This window comes from Pteronotus mesoamericanus, unplaced genomic scaffold (assembly GCF_021234165.1).
Source record: "Pteronotus mesoamericanus isolate MK-2021 breed Mesoamerican mustached bat unplaced genomic scaffold, CSHL_Meso_final scaffold_85, whole genome shotgun sequence".
NCBI lineage: Eukaryota > Metazoa > Chordata > Mammalia > Chiroptera > Mormoopidae > Pteronotus > Pteronotus mesoamericanus.
This window is the reverse complement of record NW_026555329.1, coordinates 5,831,848-5,845,683: the sequence shown is the minus strand read 5'-3', so window position 1 is coordinate 5,845,683 and position 13,836 is coordinate 5,831,848. Positions and strand designations below refer to the sequence as shown.

The following is a 13,836-nucleotide window of genomic DNA, read 5'->3' as shown; positions in this document are numbered from 1 at the left end:
TCTAGGTTAACATCTATTTTACAAGTTATTATTACTTAAAATTCTTAAAATACACCACATCTTGAAAAAGTTTCATGATGTATATATCGTGAATACAGTTTTTAAATGATGTTTTATCCACATATTGTATATATGAAACTGGTTAGTTCAAATTTACAGTAAAGCTCAACATATTAAATACTATTAAGTTTTGAAGTATGTTTTATTTTACCTTTTTAAATTATTTTATTGGTAATCTAACTTCCGATGACTTTTATGAAATAACATTAAATTAGTGAATGTAAAATTTGCCCTCTATATTTTTCCTTAATGAATTCTTTAAAATTAAAAAAATATTTATCTATGTAAGGAATATCAGGACTTAGAAGCCAAAATAAATTAATGCTTTGTTCGAATCACCACTTGCATATTACAAAAAGTGAATGACTGCAACCTACAAATGAGATTTTTTAAATGCATAACTAAAATTAAAATCAGTCATCTGGCATCAAAGAATACCCAGAAGTTTTACATTACCTTTAAAAACATTTTTGAATGTTCATCTTCATGTAACCAGTCTTTGTACAGAGAAATCCACTGGGAAACAAGATGTAAGACCTTACGTTTCCGACAAGGAACATCTGAGTTTTCATCTTTGCCTTGATACTTCTTAGCAGAATAGGTGCAAATGGTTAAGAAAGAATACTACGATGTTGAAAATAGAAATATGAAGAGGTCCATTTATTCTTGCTAAATCATATTTTCAAAGAATCTACATGTATATAACCATGCGGAAAAAAAATAATATGTGTAGTGAGACTAAAAGAGGTACATTAAAAAGAACAAAAACAAAGCCAGGCAAATAATTTACATACACTCAGTAACAGGCCATGAGCATAAAGGCTAGATGATGACATCAGCAGCTTCCGACGCGGTTCCAGAGGTGGCACAGGTTAACGCCACCTCTGAGAGATACGAGGTGGCCCACTAATTTCAAGGGTGGTCCAAGAGATCTGACCACACTCTATAGGCAGACATCGTTTGCATAAATGTTAGAAGAGAGCTAGATCAGATACCCTTTGATCCTCAGAAATTTACATTCTGTAAAACCAGTTAGCTCTCAAGTAGCCCCAAATGAGCACAGATTTCTGAAGCATAATTTATAACATTTTCCAAATGCCCACCCCTAGGAATTTACTTTAAAAAAAAAAAGGACTGGATAAATGTGCAAACATAAATAAAAAGGACTGCTCATTTAAACTTTCACTGGACTAAAAAAACAGAAAATATGAATAACTTGAATGCTTTAACCATTGAGGATAGTTAACAAAATTATTTACATATCCATTTAAAGGGCAATTCTGTAGCCATAAAACTGATGGCTCAGCTACATTTACTGACACAATGTTCCCAATACATGGTTAAGCAGGAAAGTAAGAAAAGAATACATTAAGACGATCCATTTTTGTTAACTCTGCTTATTTATATGAGTAATTCCATTACCTGTAAAGATATACTTACAATTAACAGTGGATTCTCAAGGTAATGAGATTTCAGAGCCCATGAATTGTTAATATACTTATAAGCATTTTCTAATTTGTATACAATGACCATGTGTTAACTATGTTGTTAAAGTGATTAAAAATAACAACCTCAAAGGCAACATGCTTAAAGCCTGAGGAATGAGACAGAAGCTTGGTGTTTTCCAAACCAACCTAGTGTTTTTCTCCCCAAAATTACTATTTCTGAGTATCCTGGACGCATTGAAAGGTCAGCTAGGAAGAGGAAGTGCTATGACACAAAACGCAGGTAAGCTTTGGGGTTGATGGGCAGGTTCCTATATTCCTTAGTGCTGATGTGTAATTGCAAAAGGGGAACAGATGCTCTGTCAGTCTTTGTAAATACTTTAAAAACATAATACACTGTCTCTTGAATCTGCAAAAGTGTACTACAACCAGCTGGTTTCTTTAATTTCTGTTGGTGAAATAAACTCAGTCAGACATGCCAGCACTCTGTTAAAGGACTCATTTCTTTTTGTTTTTCTCTTGAAAGGCAACATATAAAGATTTATCCTTCATTATTTCCACTTATGCAAATGTCCTTTTCTTCTTTTCCTGTTAAGTGTCACAGCTTCACTAATGTAAGGAAAAAAAATCTGGAAACTTAAGTAACATTAAGAGGTCGGCACATGTAAGTGAAGAGGTGAGCTTTTTGTTATGGCTGCATATCCATTCTACGATTATGGGCCTGCAGGATAAAGCAATTTGGAGAACTGAAATTTCAACAACTTTTCTTCATTCTTAGTCACTACCATTTATTTGCTTAATCATGTTCTCTCCCCTACAAGAGAGATTTTAAAAATATTTACTAATTTACATTAGTATTATTCTGGCTTTCTGTATTGGGTATATTCAAATGTATATTCACATTTTGCTCATGCTAAGTTATAAGGATCTATAAATTCAGTTGAGGGCGGGGAGAGGAATAGTGGGGATGTGTCCATGTAATGCAGTGCCCATTAGTCCACACAGGGCTGTGAGCTTCAATTACTCCCTTTATCATGATAAAAGCTAAAAGGTATTAAATTCGATTGCAATAAAAACATCCACCTAAGATATTCCAACACAGCACACATGGCTTTAATCTATAAATAATGTTCAAAAACACTGAGTAGAAAACAACAAAAAATAATATGGGCTATTCCCTAGAATGTAATAGTAGTAGGATGTAAAAGACAGCTTCCCTGAAATGTACATCAAGCTATCTCAGATTAAATGTGGATGCCACATTTCTGTTTGGGGTCTGCATCATTTCATAAAAGGTGGAGGCTGCAACTATATCAAAATAGTCACATAAAAAGACTCCTGGCTTAAAATGTCCTGGATTTCATGGGTTTTGATAATCAGTAAAAAGACTGCTAAGAATCTGAACTAAACTTTTGTATAGAATGTTGTAGTCAAAGACTCAAACATGTCTATAGCCAAGCAAAGTTTTAGACATTCCTCAGGGAAACTCTATGAGGCATAAAATTACTCAGTGTAATCACAAATTATGTTAGGATCATATTTAACAACAATAGTTTGAAGGCATGTAATTTGCTATAAAACGACATGTATTGCTTAATGGATGGTAATTCTCTTGGAAAACTGTTAGCATTACAGCAGAGAAGAAATTAGCTCAAAAATATTTTTTTCAAAAAACATGTTTGAAGAAGGAGAAATTTAAAACTTTTCAGTTACTGTTAAATTTCTTAGTAACACCTCACTTGGAAGCTTAAGAAGAAATCTGTTTTTGAAATTTTTCAAATTCAAAACTACGTTTCAAGGTCTAAAAATCTCCAAGATATCTTTAGTGATCACATGATACTAAAGCACTAAAAAGTGATCACCATTTCTAGTTTATATATTTTAAAGAGAGATTATGCCCTTTATGAAATTTTAAAGTATTACTTTAAGCAAAAAATGCTAAAGTGGGGGAGAAATGTAACAATTACTTCACAGGAAAGGAATACAACCAGGACTATTACTAGGGCTCAATAAAACTTTGGTGAATGCAAAAAAAAAAAAAAAAATCAATTTTTCTAAAAATTTTCACGTGGGCTCGAATGGAATCTTCATTTCAGCTTAATAAAAACCTGACAGTAAAATGTTACGCAAATGCTTCTGAAGCATCTTCCTTAAACACTGTGAGGCAGGAAGCTCACTTGGAGAACTAAATATGTTTTCTTAGCTTGGCTTTTTGGCCTTTCACCTCTTGCGTCTCTTCCATTTTGTGTACAAATCATAAAGCTTCCTTAACTGGTTATTAACCTTCTAAACACATCCCTCATTCTGAGAGAGCATGCTTCTGAAAAGAGGACAATAGACTTCAGGGATAGTTTAGACCTTCCAGCTGGGGGAATGGCTTGTCTCCCTGGGCCACGTACCCAGAAACATGATATCCCATATATACATGTACCCAGAAATGTGATATCCCATATATACACTTTCCTGCCCTAACGGTCCGGCACTAACTGACTGACTGTCTTATAAGTTCACCTATCGCCAGTTCACTCAACCTCTTGACTCTGGGGCTTACCCAGTAGGCCCGATTGGCCTCCAGATTTCTTGAGACATAGTTATGAGGAAAACATAATGGACAGTACAATTTAGAGCGTGCCAACAGAAGCTGCATTCCCAGTACCCCCCTTCCCACCCCCGTCTATTCTGTCTCATTTCATCTTTTACTTTGGATGTCATTACATTAATATTGAACACAGACGTCCTCTACCGAGGCGGGGTGGTGCGTACATTAAGAAAGGCAGTTAATTCCTAATGGGAGACATCTGCCTGAGAGGAAGGCGACAGCCTCCTGAAGTTAATGAAGGATATTGCCTCAGCAGCGCCTGGCACAAGTCGTCAGTTGTCATGAAGACGGTGTACGTGAGAAGGAAGTCATCAAGGAGGGTCTCTGCAAAGAAAGAAAAACACAAGGTAAGCAAAGCAGTGATAAGAAGGGCAGCCGCTTGACCAGATGCAGAGAGGTGCAGGGCAGAAACATGAGAAATGCTGGTGGGAGGGGTTAGGGAGGAGAATTTTAGCCACAAAGCACATTATATATTAAAGTTAAGGTTTGTTTGTTTTTTTAAATGCCTTATACAAAATGCCTCAAGCAATGAAATTTTTTTTATTGCAAAACTCAAAACATACAACTTTTGTCATTCCCCCCCGAAAAATAAAACGCTCATCATTTATATTTGTGGGTAAAGATGTTATGGAAAACCAATGCATAAATCATGTGCCTTTAGAAATAAATTTTATAAGATTGCCGAGGTGCACACTGCAGGCCTACAGGGAATGAAGCCTGTGTGTTCTAATAAACTAAGGCTTTCTAAAGTCATTTACCTAGGTCTCGGGCAAGAGCAATGGATAATAAAACCCAGAGGACACGTACCAGGTTCCCAGGCCATTCACCTCTCTCTCTCAAATGTATCTGTGAGAAGTTGGGAAAGTGGTGAGTGATTTTCTTATTGCTGTGAAGAGAGACAGAGCAAAGTCCATGCTCCTTCCTAGTTCCTCTTCTACCTCTTTAACCACCAAGAACAGGTTCTTTTCTTTACTGCCTCTCTGCCTTGAGTGCTCTTCGAAAAGTCCAGCTTACATATTAATATGGAACTGCTTATCTGGCAAACGCTGACCTCAAATGCAACTTCCATACTGACAGAAAAGATTATATGCAGAACACAAAGTAAAGCTTCTCCTATAATAGCCTTTATCTAATCTCCTTAACTTGAGATTCATTTTACTATATGATTTCATTTCCATATCTTTTATATTTATATTTGAAATAGTAATAAGTTATAAGAATAGTGGGCTTGTTGTACACTCAAGAACATTTATACTCTCCAAAGTCTATATGCTATAAACATATCAACAGAAAGAACTATTGAAGACTGGAAAAATTCCAGAATCTTTAGAAATAACCAGTAACAATTACTTTAAAAGTTAATGTAAAACAACAAGGCTATGTTCACAGATGCAAAACTCTGATAAGAGAGGGTGCAGGTAATGACGTCCTATATCAGCTGCATGGGTTAATTTATTTCTATGGTTTGCTTACGTTGCAGAATGTCAAGATAATCCTGATCCACACAGGTAAGTGGTTGCAAATGGGTAACATTTAACAACAACAGCAAGGGAATTAAGGGCATTTTTTTAAAGGCATTTATTAATTTTAGATACATAACAATATTCCTTCCTTAAAAATAAATTTGACAAGTGGCACCTAAAATGTAAAATAAACTTGTAATGTTGTATCACACAGCAACCTGTGAGCAGGCACTGGTCTAAATTCCCGTTACTTTATGGCAACAGCAAGTTCTCCAATGAACCGTGCCTAGGTCTTGCTCAGCATCCGTTAAGTCCAATACAAGAAACCTGTGGGAATGCAAGCGGACACGCAGAGGCTTGCGTTCATGGAAGACCTGGGAGTGCTCTACTAGAGTCTCTGTAGCGAAAGTTTTACATCTGTGCACAAAAAGGCAGGACAAGTTCATTCAAAGATCTGCCCCTCACCTGCGAACCTGGCAGCTAAAATTCATCACTGGTCACCCTAATAAAAAATTTGGAATATACATTTGAAACTTTGTTTCTTTCATTAAGGTTTTTAAACAGTTTAAATTAAAATCAAACAATGGCATAATGCCTCCTGAATCCTTGGGGTATTTTGGGATACAATTTAGATGCTGTCACTCTGGGATGCTACTGAACAGTAAAGCTCACAGATTGTAATATTTTTCTCTACTAAATACAGTTGATGAAAATCCTCAGCTTCTCTGCCATGGTTAGAAATGGAACTTTTTTTTTTTTTTACATTCAATATTAGATACAGGAAGCAGGGCCAGAGAGCAGCCTAGACTCTGTTTTACATTAAAGCCCTTGGAGCCAACAAGATTGGAGTCAACAAGATAGAGAAAGCACAGGGTGAGTGTTGAGAACCTCACACAGCCAGCACTTACGATGCTTGATGTGACACGCAGGGGCAGGCTCTTTGGGATGCTCACACACTTAGCTAATTTAACGAGGTTGAAATGATTCTCTAATCAAGATCTACTCCGTTTGTAGCTGAGATTAAAATGAACACCAGTAGCTTTGATTTAACCAGTCCTTCTATTCTGGAACAGCCTTAGATAATGAACTGCGTGACTAGTTGGATGGTGGCAAAACAATCTGGCATTCAGTTCAATTAATCAGCTCACATGTGACAGTGTTTTGTTAAGGGCTTTGACCCAGAAATGCTAGTTCCCCAAAGCTACTACAATATTTAATATTCAATGCATTTACCTAATTGTTCTTCTGCCATAGAAATATTAAATAAAAACAATAAGGCCACATAAACGCATCTCCAGCTAAAATCCTAATGAATAGAATAGCTAAAAATCATAAAGAATAGAACAGATTCCCAATACTCCTAACTCATATCTTTTTCTATTTAACTACCATATTGTTCTGAAAATTTTCTATAAAGAGCTCTCCTTATTCTTTTTCAGCATTGTTTTTTTTTGCTGTACATGAAAGTAATTGATATAATCAAAATGACACACTTCAAATAAAAGTACATTTTATAATAACCATGCTTCAGAAAAGGCTCCCATTGGTATTTAAAGATATTTTTAGAACCACAATGGCTATATAAATGATCCCCTTAAGACTATTAGAAAACAATACCCATTTAGAAAGACTAGCAAATCCATTGGCATCCACATTAAAACTCTATAATTACCTATTATATTATATAATGCTTAATTAGTAGTAATTTAAGACTAGGCAGAAAAGCACCTTTGTGTATAAAAGCATCTTTCATTTAAACAAATTCATAGTTGCCATGTATACCAACAGTTTAATGAAAAGATGTATTCATTTTGATTTCTAACTCTGTGAATACCTAGGTATCAATATACAAAAAAAAACTTATCTTTGAAATCCTATTCATTAAATCAATCACTAAATCTAACCCCAAATTCTTGGCTCATCACTGACAAAACTATTCAGCCATTCTTTTGGGAATAGTCCCTCTACCCAAAAATAAAAGAATATTTCTTGTAGCAGCTTTTTAAAATACAAGACGTACTCTTGCAGTCTAAAAGTAACACGCTGTTGACAATCAAAAATGGAAGGCAAATACCATTGCAGTTTTAGGTACTATGTAACTTGAAATAAAATATATCAATGTGCAGTCAAAACCTAGAGCCTTGATAGAAAGGGCTCTAAATTCATGTCTATAATTAGCAGCAATGCTTTGTAATACAGGACTTTTCCTATCATCTGTTACTGTTCTAATTTTAAGGCATTAGAATTGAGTACTTGGTTTTACTCAAATGCATTTCTATTTTACGTATAAATTATTTTCTCATTCTCATTTTGAGTGTATCTAGCACTAACAATGTCCATTTTATTTCTGCAAAACACCAGTGTTTCTAGAGCCTCTTAGGCTTGAGTCACGGTGGAACAGTAATTGGTTTGGTACAGATCTTTTCTAGGATTCTACGATTATACATAAATGTAAGCCAAATAGAGGAACTGAGCTAAACGTTTCCAAAAGGGCTAAGCTTAATGCTTTTTTTAATAAAAAAAGGAAAAAAATCCATAAAAACAACACTGAAGTCTAGAAATCACAGGAGCATAGGGTTACTCAGGAGCAATCAGCGGTACCTACTTCAGTTATTTTTCAACACTCATAACCAAATGCACTGCAAAAATGAAACCACTCATCTGTTAAAGTGAATTACCAAGAAAGCAAATGAAAAGAATTTTGACAGACAACTGCCTTATAGTAGCCATTTAATCTAAGTAAGGTAATGGGAATATTCAGCATTTCTGTACCAACTCATATTCCCTAAAGCACTGTTAGCAGTTTTGTTTCACCTGTATTCCCATCTCAGGTGCAATGGAATTTAAGGCACTCTAAAATATGTTCTACTTAACCTTTATTTCGTGGAGCCAAGAAAAGCTTTGTACTTGAAAGGGCCCATTTCTGGCCCTGGAATGTTACAACTTACCATTATTTTTTGAGAAGCAGTGCCAAAATGTACCATGTAATTTGATTAAGCACACACAAAAATTTTAATGTTCATGTTTGAATTATAGGTTAAAGTGCTTCACCATTAAAAGCTATGCTTCTTTCTCAGTGTATTTTACATTTCTGAAAGGAATATTAATGACCTCCAATGAAACTATTTACCACAGCTTTTAAATTCACTTAATTTCTGCATATTTTTACAATTTCACCAGAGTATTGCTTAGCCATTCTAAAACTACCAAATCTTATTTTTCTACACTGGCTTCACAAGAAATGCTTATTAGTTAATGCTGTTTCTACATCAAATTTTAAAAGTCACCCCTTCAATGAAAGGAACTTACTACAGACACGAGTTGGGTGGCACTCTTCAAATAATGAATTAGTTTTCATTTTAACTCGTAACATGTGTTGTTGGAACCCATCATTCCCTCTTTAGGGATGACTGATTTGAATACAACAGGTATTATGTTCTTAGGCACACTTCATTCCACGTGCTGCCTTTTTAAAATGTCAAGAAGGATCACGGAGTAATCAGCACAGTCCTTGCCTACCTCCTCCACACGAAGGGTCATGTTTACAGGTCACTCTGGCACCGAGAGAGGTGACAGGCACTAAGAGCTCCTGTTGTCCCAGCCCGACTCAGCTGCTATCAGCGTCTGGGCACAATTGTAATTATGACCCATTTGTGGCTCATGCATGTGTCTGCCACACTTCCTGGGAAGCTCAGAAGACAGTAAAGAATCAAAGGGAACCACAGAGCTGCACATCCACCTGGGTGGCCTGAGATGTAGCACCGACCCTCCCTGGGCCTGGTTGAGGCACCTGGAAATGGGTATCATGTCCACACTGAGCAGAACTATAGTCAGGATTCCACAGTGTATCTAAAGCTTCTGGCAGAGAACCTGGCTTTTGACAGACACTCAATAAATACTACCTGCTCTTTATTCACATAAAATTAGATTTAGATCCTGTCCCAATTTTCCAAATGCCTCCAATCAACCAACAACAACGGCGTATGGAGAACTGATTAATATCAGACATGGAGATGGAGCCAGGGGTGGAGAGATGGGAAAGGACAGAGCCATGGCTTCAAGCTCATGATTGGCTAGGAGGTTGAGACATGTATCCATATGAGATGAACAAAGAGAGACACCATTTCGACTGTGCTGCACCAACCATAACTGTCACGGGGGATGAAGGAAAGATGCCACTATGCCAGGGAAGGCTTTACCAAACAGGAGCATGTGAGATGACCCCCTGAACTTCCAAGAAGAATTGGTGGGGGGAGAGGTGAGGTAAAAGGAGTGCATGTGGGTGTGTCCCTGGCTAAGTCACAACAAACATGTGGCCTTCAGGCCTTGTTTAATCCTTAAAGATGTTTTTCATTAGATGACAATATTTAAAAATCAGAAGATCTTGCAACACCAGGCTCACATCTCATATGTTAACCACAGTGTAGAGCTGAGTTGATCTTTTCGTGCAGGGTGCAGGGTCCAGTTTATCGCGGCTCTGCCCTGGTTGGCTTCACTCGTTCAGAGCAACTGCCTACGGACGTGTGAATCAGTTCTGGAAAAGATCATGTGGTACAACTATAAAGTAAAGCTAGAAAAGTAGGTTGGAGTCAATTTCTTGACTGCATGGATGTTGAGCACCAGACTAAGAAGACTGGGGCTCCTTCTACAGGAAAAGGGGAGCGAATGGAGATTCTGAAGGTGAGGAGTGACAAGAGACACGGACTATGCTTGCTGCACCAGGGAGCTCAGACTGGATAAAAAATAAGGGGACAGAGGATGCATTTACTTTTAAACACCTTGAGCTTCAGTTCCCTAGGTTTGAGTGAAGCTAGTGGGCAGAAACACCAAAGACCAGAGCTTGCTAGAGAGGCTGAATGACTATGGGAGCCACTGTAGAACACGGATGGCTGGGAACACCGTGAATCCTCAGGTGCGATCCTGGAAAAGGCAAGCGGGGGTCTGAGGGCTGAGCCGGAGTGTATGTCCACACTTGGGCAATAGTAGAAGAAAGATGAATTAAGGAAGGGGAAGGAGGGGAAAAAGAGAGAGAGGGGATATGGGAGACAAAAATGTAATAAAAGCCAACAAGAAAGAAGGACTGGAAAAGAGCAAATTTTAAGTGTCAAAACGGTGGTCGGAAGGAGGCTGATGAACCAGGGCATTCAAAGGCCACTGGGCTTGGTGTGTGGATGGTCTCTGGTCTGAGGGCTTTAGAGAGATGCCCCTCGTAACTGGTAGAAGCAAACTCTAGACTAAAAACAACTAAGAATATTCTGATAATCAGCTCTCACACCATCTATCACCGTTTTCCCTGGAAGACTCTTAATGGCAGTTGAATAGCTTATTGATTAGTAACAGCAGTTGCTCTCAGGAATGAGCCAGGAGGAAGAACTTCTTCATGATCAATGCAAGTGTCATTTTACTTAACAGTATAGATTAGAACATGGGAATTGTCATGGGTATGTAGCCTTCAATACCAATCTGCCAACATCTACCAACAAAAATTAATGTCCGGTTGTGAGGTTCACTCAGGTGAACATAACTGTCCTCCCTGGATTGCTCTGTTTCATTGGCTAACATCACAGAATGCATTCTTATGATATAAACGGTGTTCCTAAGGGCTTGTCAATTAAACATTCTAAAATGTCATGCAATAAATAAAAACATAATTTAAACATTAAACCTTAAATTAAAAGTCTGGGGCATGATTATTTCAAGCACTAACTCTAATGCTTGAATCAATGTAGGACAAACTATGAAATATTTATCTCCCAAGAACCAAGAAGAATCTTGACTATCAGCTTTTTTTCAAAACTAGAAATAATCATACCTTGGTACTCGTCAGCTTCAGAACTCGTCAAACCCCGTACCCGTTGCATTTTGATGAGAAAGAAAGTGTTTCAGCTCTCGGCACTTGCCTGGGACTTGTCACACTTGCTGAACTTGTATGAGTCATGCGGCCACCCGACAAGCGACAATCCCTCATCATTTGGCCCTCCTCAGTTTCGGCACTCACAACGAGTTCCGGAATGAATTAACAAGTACTGAGGTACTCACGCATATCAGAATTTTTAAAGTTACTTTTTTTCCTGATTCTTGTGAATCATTAGCACTGAATTTCAGACAAGTAAAATTTTATTTATTTTTGCTTCTGGTTAACAGAAATTCTAGGGATACTAGAGAGAAGTTATTTTCTTTAAAGTTTAGCAGTGGAGACAACTGCCTACTTTAAAGCTAATTATCAGTGTGATAGCTAGATATATTAAAGATAAAAAGACATTATATAAACTTGCTAATTCAAAGTAAATGCAGCTAAACACAACTAGGCTTCTTTCTAAATAATTTGGCACAAGATCTTTGACAAATCAAAAGCTTCCAATATGGGAAAACATACTTTGATGTATTTCCTATAGTTAAAAGTATTTCTAGGACAAATATTTCTACCAGTGGCTGATAAGCAGGCATGCCTTTGTGTTCTGGTTTCCAGAACAGTCATTGAAGTTCTTTCCAATTGCACATAGTTGCTTTCTTTCTTACACAGGTGAAAGGGAGACTTCTTATTAGGGTCACAAAGAAAGGTTTGGTCACAAAGACCTAATACTTAGATTGAGCACGGTGCTCTCTGCCATGGACGAGACAAAGTTGTAAGATATGGGGGTTAGAATTTGGTAAGAACATTAAAGGACCACATAAGGCAGCCTACAAACTGAGGCTGATAAATACTCCATTCATAGGAATATCTGAGAAAACCTCCTCGTCCCGTCCCCCACCCCCGCCCCCGCCGTCTCCCGCCACCTACCACCACCACTCAACACACTGCTTAGCCCTAGGGGGCCCAAATTTGCTTGGAATCACACTTATTTCCTACTGTGCACCAGGAAGCCAGCAGTGGCTTTGGTGGGCAATGAGGAAGCAGGGAAAGGAAGACAGTAGCTAGTCTACTTGGAAATAATCGTAACCGCCGCCTTTTAACGACTACATACTGTGTTCTGCGCCAGGAGCTTCACCCCCATGGTCTGTGCTCCCCACACCCACCCTAGGAGGTCAGTCTTCCACTCTCTTGGTGGATGCTGACACTGGGGCTGAGCTAAGTAGGGGAATAATCGCTGAGTTGTCGCCATTTAGTGTCAGCCCAGCTCTCTCTCATTCACTGTGCTCTGTTCTCCTGAGGTTGTGGGTCCACAACATCCATACTGGGGCGGGGGAAGGCAGCGCAGGAAGGTCACTGAATCCTGGATTTGGACAGAAAGAAGTGCCACAGATACAGGAACTTGGTCTTTTCATTGCCCTTAAAGATGCCTCGATGAAGTTGTTTTCATCTATGTGCCAGCATGCAGAAGTTCCATTATTCCTACTCAAATTTTATATTATTTTCTAGCAAACATTTGGCAATAGAAAAGGGCTACAAAAGATCAGCTGGATTGCTCTTCTAAAGGTAGAACTGACAATCACATGGAAGGATTAAGACAGTCCACAAATTCATAAAACATCTTCTAATGGCCAATTATACTTATTTATATTATGGACACTGAAAATCATTAGCCACTTTATATTTTGTTCACTCTTTCCTAAATCAAAAGAACAGGCTTCCATGTCCAAGTGTGAAGTGTCCCTCACTTCAGTTATCATCTATGACTATAACCCCGACATCTGGGCAAAAAGGCCATTTAATATGTATTAACTGCCATTGGCGAAGATATTTTTGTCTTTTGCCTAAAGGCACTCATACAAACTCTCCCTCTCAAATGACTTTAATAAGTCAGTTTTGTTTTGTTTTAAAATAGTTGTACTGCTCATGTAGCTAAGAACATACTCAGGCCTTTCTCTTAGCATCGAAATCGTATGCTTCATGGTGACTTGACCCACACTCGTATGTAACAGGCACATAAGAGTTCTGGAAAGTCATCAAGAATATAATTATATACCATTATATACTACAAACTACATTTAGAAGAACGAATTTAATTTGTGTTATTACTAAAAAAACTTCTTGGAAGCCATCATATATGAAATATTTTTAGTATATGGTTAGTTTACTTTATGAAAAGTATTTCTAACAATTCATAGGGAGAATTTAGAGTGAAAGATGTAAACTTCTCAAATATAAATTCACTGGCTTAAATCAGTCATGACAAAGGTACTTACAGTTAAAGAAACCTTGTATTATTTTAAGAATACATGAGATTGTTGTCAATATTCACTTGTTCATAAGAATATAAGCTAATCCAAATCACTTCATAATCTTTAAAAATCATTATACAATGCTTTAAATGACAATATATTTATA

General features: G+C 37.4%; 1 protein-coding gene across 1 annotated transcript in view; it reads right to left on the bottom strand.

The window, feature by feature from the left end:
• Positions 1-13,836, bottom strand: part of RAPGEF5 (Rap guanine nucleotide exchange factor 5) — a 173,982-nt gene that overhangs the window by 40,113 nt on the left and 120,033 nt on the right. The window contains exons 11-12 of the mRNA XM_054564179.1: positions 4,350-4,428; positions 517-661 (exon numbers count right to left, since the gene is read on the bottom strand). Coding sequence (XP_054420154.1) covers positions 517-661; positions 4,350-4,428 — 224 coding nt within the window. The remainder of the gene's footprint in view (positions 1-516; positions 662-4,349; positions 4,429-13,836) is intronic.